Source organism: Apis florea, unplaced genomic scaffold (assembly GCF_048593485.1).
Source record: "Apis florea isolate Af1SG1 unplaced genomic scaffold, ASM4859348v1 contig_2272_pilon, whole genome shotgun sequence".
NCBI lineage: Eukaryota > Metazoa > Arthropoda > Insecta > Hymenoptera > Apidae > Apis > Apis florea.
In genome coordinates, this window is record NW_028256549.1 from 6,378,201 (window position 1) to 6,397,219 (window position 19,019).

General features: G+C 26.0%; 1 protein-coding gene across 9 annotated transcripts; it reads left to right on the plus strand.

Annotated features, from left to right (window-relative positions):
- Positions 1-569: 569 nt before the first annotated feature.
- Positions 570-17,975, plus strand: Wnk (Wnk kinase). Of its 9 annotated transcripts, XM_086902381.1 has the most exons (22): positions 570-707; positions 2,384-2,532; positions 2,867-3,013; positions 3,175-3,314; positions 4,714-4,966; positions 5,052-5,325; positions 5,398-6,557; positions 6,633-6,805; positions 6,876-7,254; positions 7,476-9,346; positions 9,431-9,659; positions 9,757-9,954; positions 10,350-10,424; positions 11,092-13,298; positions 13,391-13,817; positions 14,058-14,186; positions 14,606-14,980; positions 15,065-15,224; positions 15,304-15,389; positions 15,481-15,548; positions 15,622-15,794; positions 15,886-17,975. In XM_086902381.1, exons 2-22 carry the CDS (start codon positions 2,506-2,508, stop codon positions 16,560-16,562), a joined length of 9,228 nt encoding a protein of 3,075 aa, XP_086758507.1. In that variant the 5' UTR covers positions 570-707; positions 2,384-2,505; the 3' UTR covers positions 16,563-17,975. The 9 variants fall into 9 exon arrangements, with proteins under 9 accessions (XP_086758507.1, XP_086758511.1, XP_086758510.1 ...); XM_086902382.1 differs by lacking the exon at positions 2,384-2,532 and having other exon boundaries at positions 578-707; XM_086902385.1 differs by lacking the exons at positions 2,384-2,532; positions 2,867-3,013 and having other exon boundaries at positions 3,175-3,324.
- Positions 17,976-19,019: the final 1,044 nt, after the last annotated feature.

A 19,019-nucleotide genomic window follows, 5' to 3' on the forward strand; every position in this document is an offset into this window, starting at 1 on the left:
AATTTACTTAATACTTGATAAAATGTTTCTTAAAATATGTCTTTATGTCTTAAAAATTATAGAAGTTTAAACTTGAATAATTTTATTCTCTGTAAAAGATTTATTTTAAATATCCATAACTTTATTGTTATGTGCATTACATAATTTTTATATTTTAAAATACATTTTTCCATGCATAAATTATATTTAATTTTATATTTTTAAATATTTTTAATTTTTAAATAATTTTATTTATTTAATTTTTTTTATTATATAAAAAATTTTAAGTAAATATGCATGTTGCATTGAATTTTAATTATATAAAGTGATAAAGAAAAATTTTTTACAATGTATAAAATAAATCAGTTATAAAGTAATTTTTTATTTACTAAATAAATTTTAATATATATACGATAAATTAATTAATAAAATATTCGATTAGTATGTTAAGAAATAAAACCTATAAAACAATTTTCAATGAATCACGATTTAATGTTATATGATAACTTATACTGCTTTCTGTGTACACGGCATAAATTTATAACTTGATCACTACCTAACGCATAGCACCGCAAGAGTGCGCATTATTCAGTGAAAAAAAATGGTGGTTATTTGGGTGTAGTCGGGTGATTTTCTGCAACACAAATGTGAGTACCGGCTGACTAAGGAATTACGAGTGCTGTTTGTCAGTGCATCGCAAAGCTAATATGACCGAAACCATATCGGAGGTAATGAAACTATTGATATCCGAACAAATTTCTTATATTTCTATGCGAAACCAGAACTTTAAGTAGGTATTGTTATTCATGCATCTCCGCATGACAAGTACTTGCGGTCTTCCCGATATATTTTATCAGTCAAAAATCTAGGATAAATTCATGACGTTCTTATACAATGAAAAGATTCGTATTTATTTATATATTTAAAAACTATTTGCTGTGGAACAATGTGTAAAATATGCATTGATGCGATATTTTTGGGATAGATGTCACATTATCTTAGTGTCTTGACTATATACGCGTATACGAATGTGTGCATTTATTTGATTTGCGGTATATGTGTGTGGTACTTCCTCTTCACCCCTTAATACGCATGTACTCAGCATGCAGTACAACAGTGTCCGTGAGATACGTATATCACAGTATATACGTAAGACCTACTACTTGCTATATACTGTCAACATTTTTCAAGTGACTGTTCCATGATGCTTCAACATACTGCAATATTAACGAAGTAAATTTTTTGTTCTATATCATATTCATTTTCTTTATTTAAATATTAATAGTTATCACAATAATATTATTGAAAAATTGCGAAATATATTTCGATTTGTTAACAAATAATAACATTTTTTGTACATAACACTTAATATATTTAAAACATTAATTCTGAGATCGGTTGTCTTCACATTTATTGGCAATCAACATAGTCAACATTATGCTATTGATGTTGCTAAATTTATACAATTTGTACAGTCATACAAACATTTGCAAAATAAGAATTATAATGTCATAAGAAGGACCCATATACATGCAATTCTGCCCTCTGTAAAATAGATTAATTCAAGGTTTATTGATAGGATTCTATTTCAATCACAATGTTCTTCTATACTTCTGAGTTTTTTTTTTTGTAAATAAAGAATTGATTTTCTTCGATTTTTTTCTATATATTCATTATACAAATAATTTATAAATTATTCATGTATTTAACATTCATCTATTTAACATATGGTATATATATGATATACAATATATATCTTTTAATATAAATTTATTCTAATAAAAATGTTAATTCAAATTTGATATAAATACTCAAAAAATTATTAAAATAATAATGTATAATAAATAAAATAAATATATTTTTTTATTAATATTAAAGATTATTATTAAAGATATTGTATAAAAAATTTAAATAATATAAAAATTTTGATCAATAACTTTTTTATACATAAGAAATAGTTTTAAATTATTTTTAAATTATAAGAAATATATATTATTATTTCACCAATAATGAAAATATATATTATTATTAGTTCATCAATAATGAAAAATTTATAATTTATAAATAAAATAAATATACAGTTTTTTAAATTTAATTATTTTAATATATAAAAATATATAATATGTATTATTTTAATATATAAAATTTATAATCATAACTTATTAGAACAAATTCTAAAAATTAAATATTTTTTTATTTTTTAAAAAATAAAAATTATTACAAAAAGTATTAAAGAGAAATTAAAAATTATTTATGAATAAAATATAAAATGGAATTTTGCATGTTATATATATAGAAATTTTTATTTATATTTATTTATATAAAAATAAATATTTCAAGGATTTATTATTAATATTTTTATAATAATTATCATTATTAATATTAATATCCTTTTTGTTTTCAGAATCATTTAACTTCTTCGATATTAAATATTCATTAAGAAATTGAAGTAACAGAGTTTATTTGATAACTGAAGGTGGAAAAATCTGTGATGAATATAAGAACCTACACTCTGTCATTGCATAAATGCATCTAGTATTTTATAGTTTGAAAGTAAAGTTAATTAAAGATACTATGCACTGTTTTCTTTGTGAATAATATGATATTAAAAGTTCTTATTAAATCTTTATCCAATTTAAATTAAAAAAGAAGATAGACAAACAAATACACACATACACACACATACACACGCACACACAGCAACATATACAAATATATATATATATATTTTATATATATATATATAAAATAGAAGATCAGAATTTTTATAAAGCACTTTTTCATACGTTGGTTATGTGCAATGCCGAGATGCTGCAATGAAAACAAGGCAGTGAGTTCGGTTGGCACTAGTCAAAAACATAATACAGAAGATATTTTGTTAACACAGAGTCGTTCTTTTTCAATTGGAAATCAGTTGGAATTAGAGGAAGATCCACCAATTGTTGAAAAATCACACAGAAGAATAAGGTGTGATCTAAGTCCAGTTCCAACAAGTACAAGTACTAATTTAAATATAAAGCTTTTAAGTATTAAGGTAATAAATTATTTCTAAATTTATATACATATATTTTTTTATATCTTGTTAATTTTCATTATATATACATATATATATATATATTATATATATATATATATATATAATATTAATATCTTTATATATATTCATTTGTTATTAAGTTCAGGATTATATTACAGGGAGATAGAAATACCCGTCAAGACCAAGTGGACACTGGATCTGGTGGGTACAGAGAACGAAAAAAAGAAGTTAAAAAGCGAGCAGCTATAGGCAATACAGTGCGTGGATTCCTCTCATCTGGCCACAGTAGGCAGGACAGGTATAATGATGTCTGTATCAAAATCATGCTTCTTACATTGTCATTTTTTATCTTCTGTCATTTAATTTCTTTGCTGTAACTCACTTTTTAATTTGATTACATTGTCTAACATATATTTATGTTTTAATTTGGAATGCAATTTATAATAAGTATTTGTAATATTATACTATTTTACAGATTATTCTATTTATTAAAAATTAAATATTTGATTTCCAAAAATATTTTTTTAAAATATATAGTTCTAAACACATGATTATAATAAAATTCACATAATATTAAATTTTAATTTTTAAATTATTGATTATAAAAAAATATATAATAATATTTTATAATAAAATTGCACATATGCACAAAATCTTTTTATTTATCTCATCGGTGCTATAGATGTACATAATTTTATTAAAATTATTACAATTCCTAAAAAAAGAATACCTATGAATATAGATATTAAAAAAATAATATTAATTATAAATATTATACTATTCATAATATTATTTATTAACATTTAGATTTTGTTAATAAAGTATAAAGTATATTAATTATATTATTTAACATCTTAAAAACTAGCTAGAATGTTGAAGTACTATAAAATCTAATAAGAAATTTTTATTAAATAAAATTAAAAAATTTCATTAAAAAAAAATATATGAAAATATAAATTCCAATATATTTTCAGAATTACTGACCCTGAACTTCAAGTATGAAATTTTGTAGGTATTCAAAGGTTAGTAATATGATTTACCTTATTGTTATACTGCAATATAAAACTATTGAATTAGCATCTAATATCATTCAATCATTAAATAAAACATTGGTAAAATAATATCTTATTAACAGTTATTAATTTAGCTTTTTATTTTATAAAAGTATTATCAATATCATAAATTTTATTTATTTATACTATATTTTTCATATTTCCATCTCATTTTAAGATTAAATAGTACTTCAAAATATCATATATAATACTTTGATATTATTTAATAATTTCATATCAAGCATGTACATTTAGTACAGATGGAGCTAAATATTAATTTCTTAATTTATTATTCTTCATAGTTATATAATAAAAAATATTTGATTGAAAAATGTATGTGCATGTGTGTAATTTTTTCATATCATTTTTTTTATCATGTTTATAAATAATAGCATATTATTATATATAATTTATATTTTTTGCTATTGTTTTATATTATAACATATATTTTATATTATATCATAAAGTAAATAAATGCTTTCTATATAGTTTGTATTTAAATTAATATAAAATATAATATGATTATATGATTTAAATATAAAATATTCTTTTAATCAAAGAAAATATTTAAAAGAACGATTTTAATTAAAAGAAAATTGCAATTTCTAAAAAAAATATGATATAGTATTTTCAATCACGTTTTAGGTATGAGACAAATAGACAACAATCCTCAGGCGGAAGTGGCCTGTCAAGTTTATGTCCAAAACTGGTGGCCAGTGGAGGTGGAAATCAGGGTGGGATTAGTTTGGCAGTGGGCCACTTAGCCTCTCAAGAAGGAGGTCCTTGTTCAGTTGTAACTACTCAAAGGATCCATAACCATACACATCATAAACGCCAAAGAAAATTATCTATTGTTTCTCAAGCTGGCACTAGTGCCCATAGTCCTGGAGATAGAAAGGTATATTAAAAAACAAAATATTCCATAAATAATAAATAAATAAATATTATGTGAATTTAAGTTATATATTTATTAATTTTCTTAGACATCAAATATTAGTCGTTCCTCTACAACAATTTGCAAAAAACAAGTACGAACACAAAGGATTGATCATAATACAGATTCATTATCTATTACAAGTAACGGAATCACCAGTACTTCACCTTCTTCTAAAAAGAAAATTTTATCTACATTACGAATTTCTGAAAAATCAATTTCTCGGAATCTTAATTCACCATCTTTAGATCATGAAAATGAACGCAGTTTTAGCGATGCAGAGGAAGCTATTACAGCAACGGAAAATGTGTTCAATGTACCAGGTATTATTTATTTTTTTAATTATAATTTTTTTCAAAAGATTCTATAAATTTTACTATGAAATTTATATGCAGGATCCAGTTCTACACCATCAACACCAATTAGTCGATTAAAGTTAAAAAAGTCGGATGAAGATGAAACGAATATGGAATGCAATATTAGCGAAGAAAGTGCTACTTTGTTATTAAACACAGATAAAAAGGAATCAGATTCTAATAAACAAAAAACTTCAACATCAGAATGTTTCGAATTCTCTAAGACTTCGAATATTACAAAAAAATTATCGATAAATTGTATTGAAGAAGAAATAAGTGCACAAAATAAACAAAAAATATTTTCAACTTCTTCTATAAATTCGAAATGCAATAATAGTGATGGTAAAACTATAAAATCCAAAAATAAATATGTTGCAGAAAAAATTATTGAGCAACAAAACAGTAAAAATTTAAAAGAAACAAATATGGAAAAGAATATAGATATAAATATGTCTGCAGATAGTTCTATAAGTTCAGCTTCAGTTAATAAAAATAATGAAAAAACAAAACGAAAAATATCTAATGATGAGTCAAAATCCATAAATATTGCAGAGAATGAAAATTTAGCTAAAAATTCTGACAAAAATATGATTGATGATAAAAAAAATATGCAACAAAATGAGGAAGTAATAAAATCCTCGAGATTTGTAACATCAAAAGTGTCTGAAGAAATTGTAGAAACTGAAATTAAGGATATAGATACGCAAAGAGACGTAGAAGAAGTGACAATATATGATGAAGATGATAACGGCACTAGTATTAGCGATATTGTTGCTGCTCAGGCACTTCATGAATCTCTAAGTAAATTAGGAAAAGTACCACCTTTAGATACAGATATGGAGAATGTCAAAGATGCAAATATGCAAGATAAAACTAAAATGATGAAAGAAGAAAAAGAGAAAGAAGTTGTGCAAGAAGAAACAGTAGAAGGATTTATTGGTCCCTTACTTGATGAAAATTTTAAAGCAGATGAAAAATTAACGCAGAAAACTATGGCTATGGAAGAAGTACGAAATTTATTGATGAAAGTTAAAGTGCAAACAGTTGAAGATGATGATGATGAAGAAAAAGCTATAGGTATTTCACCAGATGGTAGATTTTTAAAATTTGAAGAAGAAATCGGTAGAGGCAGTTTTAAAACAGTATATAGAGGACTCGATACTCAAACTGGTGTAGCTGTTGCTTGGTGTGAATTACAAGTTAGTAAAATATAATTAAATATTTGTATAATTTTTAAATACGTTTAATACAATTATAATTTTTTTTTTTTTTAGGAAAAAAAATTAAACAAGACAGAAAGATTAAGATTTCGAGAAGAAGCAGAAATGTTGAAAGGATTACAACATCCAAATATTGTTAGATTTTATGACTATTGGGAAGTTACTCTTACACGAAGAAAATATATTGTATTAGTCACTGAGCTTATGACTTCAGGAACATTAAAAACGTAAATTTTTAAATTTAAATATTTATGAAATTTTTATTATTATATTTAAATTATATACAATTTCATATAGGTATCTAAGACGCTTTAAAAAAATTAATCCAAAAGTAGTGAAGTCTTGGTGTCGACAAATTTTAAAAGGCCTTAGTTTTTTGCATTCAAGATCACCACCAATTATTCATCGTGATTTAAAATGTGACAATATTTTTATTACTGGTACGACAGGAAGCGTAAAAATTGGTGATTTAGGACTTGCTACTCTTAAAAATCGAAGTTTTGCAAAAAGCGTTATTGGAACGCCTGAATTTATGGCACCAGAAATGTATGAAGAACATTATGATGAATCTGTTGATGTTTATGCGTTTGGAATGTGTATGCTTGAAATGGCTACTAGTGAATATCCATATTCGGAATGTACTGGACCAGCACAAATATATAAACGCGTAGTATCGGTAAATTAATTGATTTTAATTAGTAACAAAATATAAATATAATTAATAATATAAAAAATAATATTATGTAAAATTCATTAATTTTTAACTAATGAATTATTATCGTATTATAGTTTGTATTATTTTTCATTTATTTATTAAATTTTTTTTCTTTTTGTATTTATTTTTATTTGATATATCAAATAACATATTAAAAAATAATTATATTATGTTATATACAGGGTGTAAAACCACAAAGTTATGACAAGGTAGAAAATCCAGAAGTACGCGAAATTATAGAAATGTGTATTCGTTTAAAAAAAGAAGAGCGGCCTCTAGTTAAAGATCTTTTAAATCATGAATTTTTTGCGGATGATGTCGGATTGAAATTAGAAATGGTTTCGAGAGATTCAGCCGTAGCAGATGCGGAACTGTCACGTGTTGAATTCAGACTTCGAGTGTTAGATCCTAAAAAACGTACTAATAAGCATAAAGAAAATGAAGCGATACAGTTTGATTTTGACATTCAAACTGATAATGCAGAAGAAGTAGCCTCAGAAATGGCTAAATCTAGCCTTATACTCGAAGAAGATGTTAAGGCTGTGACAAAAATGTTAAAATCACAAATTAGCACTTTATTACGAGAGAGAGAAGAACGTAAGGCCAAAGAAGAAAAGGAACGTCTAGATAGAGAAGCGGATAATACTAATACAACCACTGAAAATTTATTACAGCAACAATTATTACTCCAACAAATGCAATTGCAACAACAGCAACAACAGATGCAATCAAATATGGGCATTCAAATGCAAAATCAAGTACAAATGCAATTGCAACAAAATCAAATACCTTTGCAGCAACAACAACAAATGCAAACTGCTGCACAACAAACTCAGCAGCATAATTTACAACCACAACAAGTTCAATTAGTTCAACAACAACCATTGATACAACAACAAACATCTGTTGTTCAGCCACAACAAGCACAACAAATACAACAAGTATCTCAGGTTTCACAACAACAGGTGCAGTATCAACAACAACAATATCAACAACAGTTGCAACAACAGTATCAACAGCAGCAGCAACAACAGCAACAACAGTTTTCCCAACATGTTTCACAAAATTTAACTGCTACTTCTTCACAATGTTCCACTCCTCAAACTGTACAGACTCAATCACAATTTCCTCAAGTAACTCAACAAATGCAACAGCAACAACATTTACATCAGCAACAACAATATATACAATTGAATCAAATGAATGTACCACAACAAATGAGTCATCAGATACAACAACAAATACAACCACAAATACAAATTTTATCACAACCGCAACACATGCAACATCAGCAAATACAACAACCTCAACAAGTGCAATATTCTCAACCACAAATGCAACATGTTCAGCAAGTACATTCACATTCAGTGACTTCTCCGGCAGTTCAAAATCAGCAGTACTATCAGCAAAATACAACAGGAACTTCAGGATATAATACACAGCCAATGTACCAACAAAATATATCTCAACAAATGTATCATTCATATACTAGCTCAAATTCTTCTGGTCATGTCGAAATTTTATCATCTAATCAACCTACACCTCAAATGTATTCTCATTCAAATATCTCTCAGAACACTGCACCTCCAACTTCACAACCATATATACAACAACAAGCAGGACAAGTTCAAGCATCTGTGCCATCTGGTATAAATATTCAAAGTACATCGTCATCGACTCATATTCAAAATACAATAACTTCAACAATACCAAATGTGCAAAATACGTCTACATTAATTACAAATAGTGGACATCAACCTCAACAGAATGTTTTAGTTCAAATGCAATATTCGCAAAATTCTAATATTCCTACTTCTGTACCCATATCCAGTATTTCCGCGCAATCAAATACAACATCTCAACATCAACAGCATTTTATATCAAATACAGAACAATGTTCTAACACCGATAGATCATCCTTATCTAAGCAAGATACAATGGATTCTGTACAATCTTTACCATCAGATGTATCTTCTAATATTCAAGATCAAGGAAATATCTCTAATTTGACTAATATAAATACTACATCGCAAACAACAGTGCCAAATGAAGGGTAAATTTATAAAATTTTAGTCATTTCTCAAATATGATTATTTATTGATCAAATATCTAATTATATATTTTATTTTTCATATAGAATAACACAAGAAAATATTGATAATGTTACTTCATCTGAAAGATCTAGAGTGAAAAGATCTGGTACAAAACGCAAAAAACCGGGTATCAAATTAACAGTTTTGTCTGTAAGCAATAATGAAAGTCAATCAATGACTGTTGAATGTCAATTAGATACTAGCAAACAAAAAACTGTGACATTTAAATTCGATAGAGATGATATGGTGCCTACTGACATTGCTAACAATTTGGTAAATTAACAAAAATTAACAATTTGGTTAAAATTTGATAAAATTTTATATATCATTATTGTTACTTTATATTATTTTTTTTTTTTTTTGTTTTCAGGTTGCTGAAAATTTATTACCGCAATCTCAATGTGAAACATTCATTGAATTAATAGAAGATATCGTTAAACAATTACGTTTGGATCCTACACGAACTTTACCTTTAGTAGCACATGGTCCACCAGATCAATCTGCTGGTGGTAGTCCTGTTACAAGTCGTAGACCTAGAGATCGTGACCACAGTCTTGATACAGCTAAGGTAATGATTTTCTTTTCGTTTTTCTAATTTATTTTATATTAATATATTATAAATATAATATATGAAACTAGTAAATTATCAAAAAAAATATTCTTTCTTTAAAAAAACAAACAAATAAAAATAAATCTTAAAATAAAAATTTTTAATATAAATATTGTATTATATTAATGTTATCAGTTCTTATTTAAAATTCTGATACACAAAAGTCCATAATGTATATCATAGGACTATTTTACGTCTTGTAAGTTCTTTTTCCAAAATAATAGAATCATATTTCTTATATTTTATATTAAAATAACATTGTGATTATGCTCAAAATGTACATCTTGTGACCTCATAAAAAATGCAAGAGTATACCTCCAACGTATAATTGGTATATATCGTTTTGGACGCAGCAGGTGAGACATGGCTCGCTAACTCGTCAAAGCAGCCACCGATCGTCGTACAAAGTCCATCGTAGACACCGTTCGGTGAGTTCATCGTCCCCGCTGTACCTTTCCCTGTTTCCTATATTTCATTATATAATCGTGGGCATTTGTGCATCCTTTTTGATTCATGATACATTGTGTTCGGACATTTGTGTATCTTTTAGTACAACAATATCATATAACAATATTTTTTGCATATTATTAAATTTGTTCCACAGACAATTCATATAATGTAACGTAATTAAATGTTAGAACATGTTTTATATTTTAATTTTATTAATTATTAACATTTAATTTTTATTTAAAAATTTTTCAAAAAAATCGATTTTTTTATAAAAATTAATTTGATATTATAGTTTTATAATACAAAAAGTATTATATTTAAAAAAGTTTTATATATAAGTTTTTATAAAATATAAAAAAACGATTAAAATGTAAATTATGATATTGTCTAAATATGAACAAAATAATATTTATTTAAATAGATTTATTAATATCATTAAAACATGTACATTTATTATTAAAAATCAATTTGTGTTTTTCTTTTTGTAATTCGATTTAAATATATTTTGTAATTAGTATATATAACTATATTTTGCAATAATTATTTTATTTATGCTAATACTTTATTTTATTTATGTGCATTATAATTATTTTATGATAAAAAAGAATTTTGATAGCTAGATAATTAATTATTGTATAATTTCAGAGAGACGAAACTTCCAACACTTCTACACCTACGAAATTGTTGCCAATTGATCAAATTCTTTCTCATATTACGAGTACCACCTCTACGGATAAACAGCAAAATGTACAAACACCTGATAGTCAAATGGGTCCTGAAAATACGTCAGCTGAGGCATCCAGAAGATCATCTACCTCCACACAAAATACAGATACATTAACGCCGACTAATTTACCAAGCGATCCTACTGATCCAACTCAAGAAACCATAGTTACTGTAACAACCACGGATACAACTTTACAAGATATACATCACGTACTTAAAGATGAAACTGCTAAATCTTCTATAACATACACTCAAAGTCAAATACATGATTTAGCTATAAATCAAATAAGCGAAAAATTTAAAGAATCTGTTCAAGATATAATTGAACAAGAAAAGGAAACGAGTAAAGAAACTCAATCTGATCCTTCATCTCTAGAAATAGCTACGTTAACTGCACCTCCAACGCGAAAAATCTCTCGTTTTTTAGTTAGTCCTGTAGTTGAACAGAAAATAATTAAAAATGAAGAAGACGGATCTAATACTGTAGAAAATATAGATAAATCTAATACATTAGCAACACAATCAAATTCATTATCACAATCAAATACAATTGAAGAAGGACAAATAAAACACGATGATTTAGAAGTTAATGTTTTAGAAGCACAAGCTATAATTTCTGAAAAATGTAATATTGAAAGTATTACACAAAGTCCTCAATGTATCACAGAACAAGTGGAAAACGTTCAAATAATACAACCGGTAACGGTTAATCTTCAAAATGCTGTACAAGGACAAACAATTACACCAATGTCACAAATACAGCAAAATGTTAATGCTGTACAATCTAGTCAACACAATGTAATCATTCAAGGATCACCAATACTGCAACAATCTACTCAACAAACTATACCCCAAAACTTAGCTATATCGCAAAAAGATTTATCAACTCAAGTTTCATCGAGTGGAATCAATTTACAAGGACAGTATCAAAATCAAGCTTTACAATGTAATGTTTTATTACAGCAACAACAAATTACTGTACAACAAAATTTAACGCAAATGCATATTCAACCTGAAAATCAACATCAGGGACAAATACAAACTCAGCGACCATTACAACAATTTCATCCTCAACAAATACCACAACAACATCAACAATATGTAATTCTTTCTGGAGCTATTTCACAATTACAACCAACTGCAATTATAGATGAAAGAAATCGTAGAATTTCGAATATTTCAACAACATCAAATATGTCTACAGATTCACAAATTTCGGAAACTGCTAGTGTTACGGATGATAAGAAACAATCTATTATTATACCCAATTCATCAATGCAACATGTACAATTTATTTCTCAACAAGATGGATCAAACATTACTTCTTTATCACATTCTGTTTTAGAACCAGTTCAACAGCTTCAAACAACTCCTCAAAATATAATAAATGTTCCAACAAATGTATCTGTACCTGTTTCAGTTCCTGTTCATCAAGTTGTTAGTGCAGAAGTTGCTCCTAAAGTTATACTTAAAACAAAAGAAGTTTCATCAACACTTCCAGATTTAGCACAAAATCTAGCAAATATACTTTCGAATCCAAAATCAAAATCTGTAACTCCTCATTGTTTAACTACTCACGAACCAAACCAAACAGTAAATATTCCAGGAACTACAGTACTCGAATATAAACCTACTCTTCAGTCTGAGCAATATTTTCAACCTATTCAACCAGAAACAAATCAAATACAAATACAACCGCAATTACCGCATAATTATCAAACAAATATAACGCAACAAGGAATTTCACAAACATTTCAAATTGGACAGCAAAGTCATCAAGCTCAAATACCGTTACAACAAACAATGCAATTGAATGCAACTCATCAGATTGATCCTCAATTACAAATGGTACAGCAAAATTTTCAAGGAGTAGCAGTTCATACATTAACTTCACAGAACAAATGGATTACTCCTGCAAATCAAACTATTATACAACAGAATGCACCGATTAGACAGGTTCAATCACAACTGCAACAAACTATTCCACAACATATTATACAAGATACTCAAAATATTGAGAATTCTACTGTTTCTGATCAATCTCAGTTTCATTTAAAGCTTCCCGATCAACAATTCTCAGGAAAAATATCGGAAACCGAAACTCAAGAAACGATCAATTTAGTTGGGTATGTATAAAATATATGCATTAATATTTTATAATATATATATATATATATTTTCTATATTCTGTGCAATAATTCATTTTATCTAATATTAGACGTACAAGTTCTGATTGTCCTTTACTATCGGAGAATGAAAACTCTAGCCATGATGTTACTCCTGAACATACAATTGTTGAATCTGTAGATTCGACCTTATTTACACAAAATCAAATACTGCAACAGCAACAACAGCAGCAACAACAACAACATCGAAAACTTAGTCAACAGAATTCTTTAGATAAAGTCTCAGATACAAGTACTGGAACTAGTGGGACAGGTCCACAAACAATAGCAGATCTTCATCAAAAGCTTGTTCAATTAACAAGTCAACCGTCCGAAGCACTTAATGTAGGGACACCACCTTTAAGTTATCCAGCTACTCCTCATAATCATCAAATAATAGGTGGATATGATGCTTACATGCATTCTTTACAACAGAAACTTGTTAATATTGGCATGCCTATTTCAACAACACATAACATAGTAAGTAATTTTAAAAATATAAAAAATTAATAGAATATAAATAATTCTAATATATATCTATAATATATCTAATATATTTAAAAATTATATTTTATATATATTAATTATTATATATTAATATTAATATTTATTAAATATTATATATTAATATATATTAATATTTATTAAAAATATAAAAATTTAATTACATTCTTTTATGTATCGCATTAATAATAAAAAATATAAATAAATATATAATAGGGTCCATTATCACCTCAGACTACAATACAATCTACTACAACTTTGGCTGATTCAAATGTTACAACAAATGTCGAAAGTTCTGTTTTAACTCAAGAAAGCACAATTCATCAACTTGCACTTTCTCAAACTGTAAGTTAGCAATATTATATACAGGATAAGATTTAAATAAAAACATTTAAATAGTGATTCTATTTTTCAAGATATATATCTTGAATTATACATATATATATATATATATATATATATATAATATTTTATAATTCAAAAATTCTATTTTTAATTTTATAAAAAAAATATTAATAAAAGTTATGCAGTATAAAAAAATATAAAAAAATATTAATATTATATTACAGTTATTGCTCTTCCACTATACTGAATAATTTTTTTTATTAATGAAATTTTTTTACAAAATCAAAAATAATGCAGAGATTTAAGTGTTCTTATTTAAACGATATTTATTCTATATTATTAAATTATTAAATTATATAATTTAAAAATTAAAATAATAATATAAAAATATACAATTTTCTTATTTTTTTATTCTTTAGCAAGTAGATTGTTCTCTCGATAGTCCAACACCAGGAGGTCCTGTAGGATCTGAAACTATGAGTCCCAGCAAAGAAAGTATAAAAGTTCGAACGCAAAGACCAGGATCTCGTCTTCAAGAATTAGAACAAGAATTAGCAAAAATTCATCATAGAGGCACAATTTTATCAACAGCTTCTCCACAACCTTTAACACCACCTGTTTCTGTTGTTGGTTCTATTCAGATGCAACCATCATTACAACATACTCAAACTTTATTAACTACCGTTCCACCTATAACTGCTGTGCCTGTTGCTAATGTTATTCCTAATGTTATTACATCACGCTCCGATACAAATACTCCAATACAAATAGAATCTCAAGAAAATGTTACTGAGGTACTATATAATATATTTATATACAGTAAATTTTAATGTATATAATGAATATTATTAAAAAATAATTATCTAATTTTATAATAGAAAATTAATACTACACAACCAGTTAGAAAAATATCAAGATTCGTAGTTTCCAAAGTCGCAGGTCCTCCTAGTAATATTGCTACATCAACTCAACAACATATTGATATATCAAAAAATCAAGTAGAAGATTCAAAGATTTATCATGTAGATGATGCACAGGGTAAGAAATTATAAAATCAATTGTTGAAGAATTAAATACATTTAAAAATATTTAAAGATTAAATGTTTACAAATTACAGGAACATCAGTACAAATAATTCATAGTCGTGAGAATTCTCTTCCTCCTACGCAAGTTACTCAACCTATTAATGCTCCTGTTATAGAAGTAAATATAAATGTTTTAATAAAAGTTATATTTTTTCAATTTCTTGAAATATTTGTATTATTAACCAAACATTATTGTTTATTGTTTATAGCAATCGGAAAAAGATGAACGATTTTGGACATTAACACCAAGTGAAGAATATCAATTACTAATAAAAAAGTAGGTTTATTTTTACAAAATTTAATATTATAATTTTATGATAATTAAAAATTTTAATTTTATTTTTATACAGACAAACTATGGAATTAGAAACATTACAAAAAAGACATAGAGAAGAATTAGAACGATTTCAGCAACATCAATTGCAACTATTAATTCAACAACAACAACAAGCAAGTGCACTTCATCAGCATCATCATCAACATCATCCAGTGCTTTATCATACCGTTGCTACTAATGTGGCAGGTTAGTAATTAGTTTTTATTTGAAATATTTGATATATTTCATTTTAATTATTATATTTTTTTCATAATCACATAACATTTTTTCCTAACAGGACAAAGTAGACTTTCAGGTACAGAAGAATATTTAATGTTTAATACAAATCCTCAAACTCCTTTACAAAAAGCTCCAAATAATTATCCAGATACTGATGAAACATTACGATTAGCTATGCAAAAATTGAAGCAAACTCCTTTACAACTACAACCACAGCAGGCGGCAACTGGAATACCACATGCTTATGTTATTCCAATTCCAGTAGTGCCTTCTGAAACTATTCAAAACGTGTCTACTCAGCAATCTAGTAGTTATACAAGTGAAATTGCAGAATCTCTTGACTCAGCACATAATCCGGCAATTATAAATTCAGCGCAATATCAATTCACACCTATATTACCGGATGGAACAAATATCGCTGTATCTTCTACTGGATCGTTAGTTACACCTATACCAATATCAAGTTCAACAGGAAGCGGAAATTATATCCAATATCATGAAAATCAAACATTACCAAATTTTCAAACATTCAGTTGTACATCACATGGTGGTTTCTTTTTACCAGCTGGCTATCGCCTAATATATGCTCCTCCAGGTGGAACATCTCAATCTCAGCCAGCTACTCCGGCTACTCCACATATAGGGAATTCCCATGATGGTACACCACCAACAGAATCTTTGCATACTGCAAATGTTGACAATTCAACAGCTCCTCCTTCCCATATTGATCAATAACCTAATCTTCAGCAAATTATGGTCATTTTTCGATTTATTCATTTCCGTAATACATTCTTTATTTAAACGTGTTGCTCTTTATCTACTAGTACGAAATTATGCATTATTATGATTGTTATTTTATTATAGTTTTGCTAATACATACTACTATCCTTGTTCTCGTGGATATATATGCAGGGAGATGCGAATGAAAGTATTTAGGATGTATTCGTTATTGTAACATCCATTTGTAATTTAAAATATTCTCGATGTCTTTGCGTGAGCATGATATTAATTATTTGATATATGCTTAGCAGCAAATATTAAAACACTTAATTCATACATGAAGAATATTTTGAATGAACGAAAATTCTGGACAAAAAAAAAAAGAAAAAGAAATAAAATATTGAAATTGAGGATAGAGGCCTTTACATGTACTGTGCTTATTCTTTATTGTAGTAAATATTCTTCTTTAGTAAAAATGCTTATTAAAAGACCTTTTCCGCTCTCAATTCATTAGCACAGTCCACATTAGTACAGGCCTCAGCTAGTCTTACAAATAATGGCATAGAGCCATTCTGCTCGATATATATGTATAATTGTTAATGTATACTGAATGCTTTGAAGAGAGAATGTATGTCGTGTGTGCATGTATGAGAGTACAGGAATTAAACAGAGAAGAAATTGATTAATATAGTCACTGTTATGCTTTAATGTATTTCTAGCGATTTTACCTACTTCAATTAAAAAAAAAAAGTCATGTGTTACTAGTTAGCAGTTTCATATATCTTATCTAATATTATATCAACTATTATCTTTTAGATTCAATTGTCAATATTTTTATTACAGTATATTTAATTTATCAGTTTATTTTACTTATTGGCATTTCATTTATAGTATGTTTTGTACAATCCATTCCTTTATATATTTTAGAAATTTGATTAATTTAGTACTTTAATTTCGGTAATCAAATCATATCTTTAAAAAAAATAATGATAATCATCACAAATATTGAGAATCTAATTTAAAAAAGAAAGCTCAATAGAAACATGACTTAGGTATGAAATTCATACATACATATTTTAATAATATATAAAAAATAATTTAATATTTGCATTATATCCCAAGAAATATATTTTAAATTTTTATCTGTGCTATCACATATTGCATTTTGCAATATAGTTAAGAATAGCTTATTTGTATAATTACAAATATTATTATTGTTTATTAATGATTATAATGTTATTTTTACTTCGTTCTAATAATTGCAGTTTGTATCGCTTTTAATGTTGCGATTTACTACTGCTTTGAGCATGAATTTATTATTATCAGTATTAAAATTTTGAAAACTATTTTGAAATTAAACATGAAATTTTTTTTGTAATCTTCAATTTATTGCTTAATCATGATATATATAATTTCACTCAATTGTTTTATACTTGTTTTATTTTTATGTTTTATATTATAATTTTATTAATCTATTCTTCAAAAAAAGAATTATTATTCAATCTGTAAATTCAGTTAATCCACCTAGTAATAAATTCATGTAATTGTTGAACGAAACATTATAATATAGATAATTGTATGTATTTCTTATGGAAATATATTGCAATTATTTTTATATAGTTACTTTTAAATAAATTTATTAGATAATACTCAAAAAAAAAAAATGCATAACATGTAATACTAAATGTACATATTATTCATTTACTGATAGGTGGATTGGCTTTCAATATAGCTCCTATATTTAATAAAAACTCAGTATAAAATTTCGAAAATAAATTATGTTTAAATATAATAATTTACAGTGATATAGTTTGGTAAAAATTAATTTCTAATTTTTCAAATTTATTCATTGAATGAGAATTTCATTGAAATGAATAAAATAAGACAATAGAAATGAATATTATTTCATTAATAGCATTAAAATAGATCTCTTTTTTGCAAATATATTATATACAATGTGATTTTAATTATATATAATTATTATAATGATTATATAATTGGAGTGAATTTTTGTAAAACATTTTTATTGTTTTACCAAAGAATACCAAACAGCACTGTTACATGTGAAAAAATCAATAATATGAATTCATCATAATTCTTTTCTACCAATATGGCATCTAACTTGATGGAATTGAACTTAGTACATTCAGACTTAGGTATTACTATATATTTTTCAGAAAATATGACGAAAAGAACAAGTATATCATATTTTGCTACATTTACAAAAATCATACATAAAATTAGTACATACACAAAAATTAGTACATATTGATGGATCAGAATTTAATGAACTAATTTATTAAAATTATTTAATTTATTTAATAAATTCATATAATTAATTACAAGTATATATAAACAATTTGTTGATTGATACAACACATGTATGTATGTATGTACATATGTATATACATACATACATATAAGCTGTATTACATATATATTGTTTTAAGCACATAAATATATCATTTGATA

What these genes read in the sequence shown, in the direction of transcription:
- Wnk (XM_086902378.1), top strand. Translation starts at nt 2,780, where the DNA reads ATGCCGAGATGCTGCAATGAAAACAAGGCAGTGAGTTCGGTTGGCACT. An exon ending in ACTTCAGGAACATTAAAAAC is followed by an intron (nt 6,806 to 6,875) that starts GTAAATTTTTAA and finishes AATTTCATATAG; the next exon opens with GTATCTAAGACGCTTTAAAA. An exon ending in TTAATGCTCCTGTTATAGAA is followed by an intron (nt 15,390 to 15,480) that starts GTAAATATAAAT and finishes TATTGTTTATAG; the next exon opens with CAATCGGAAAAAGATGAACG.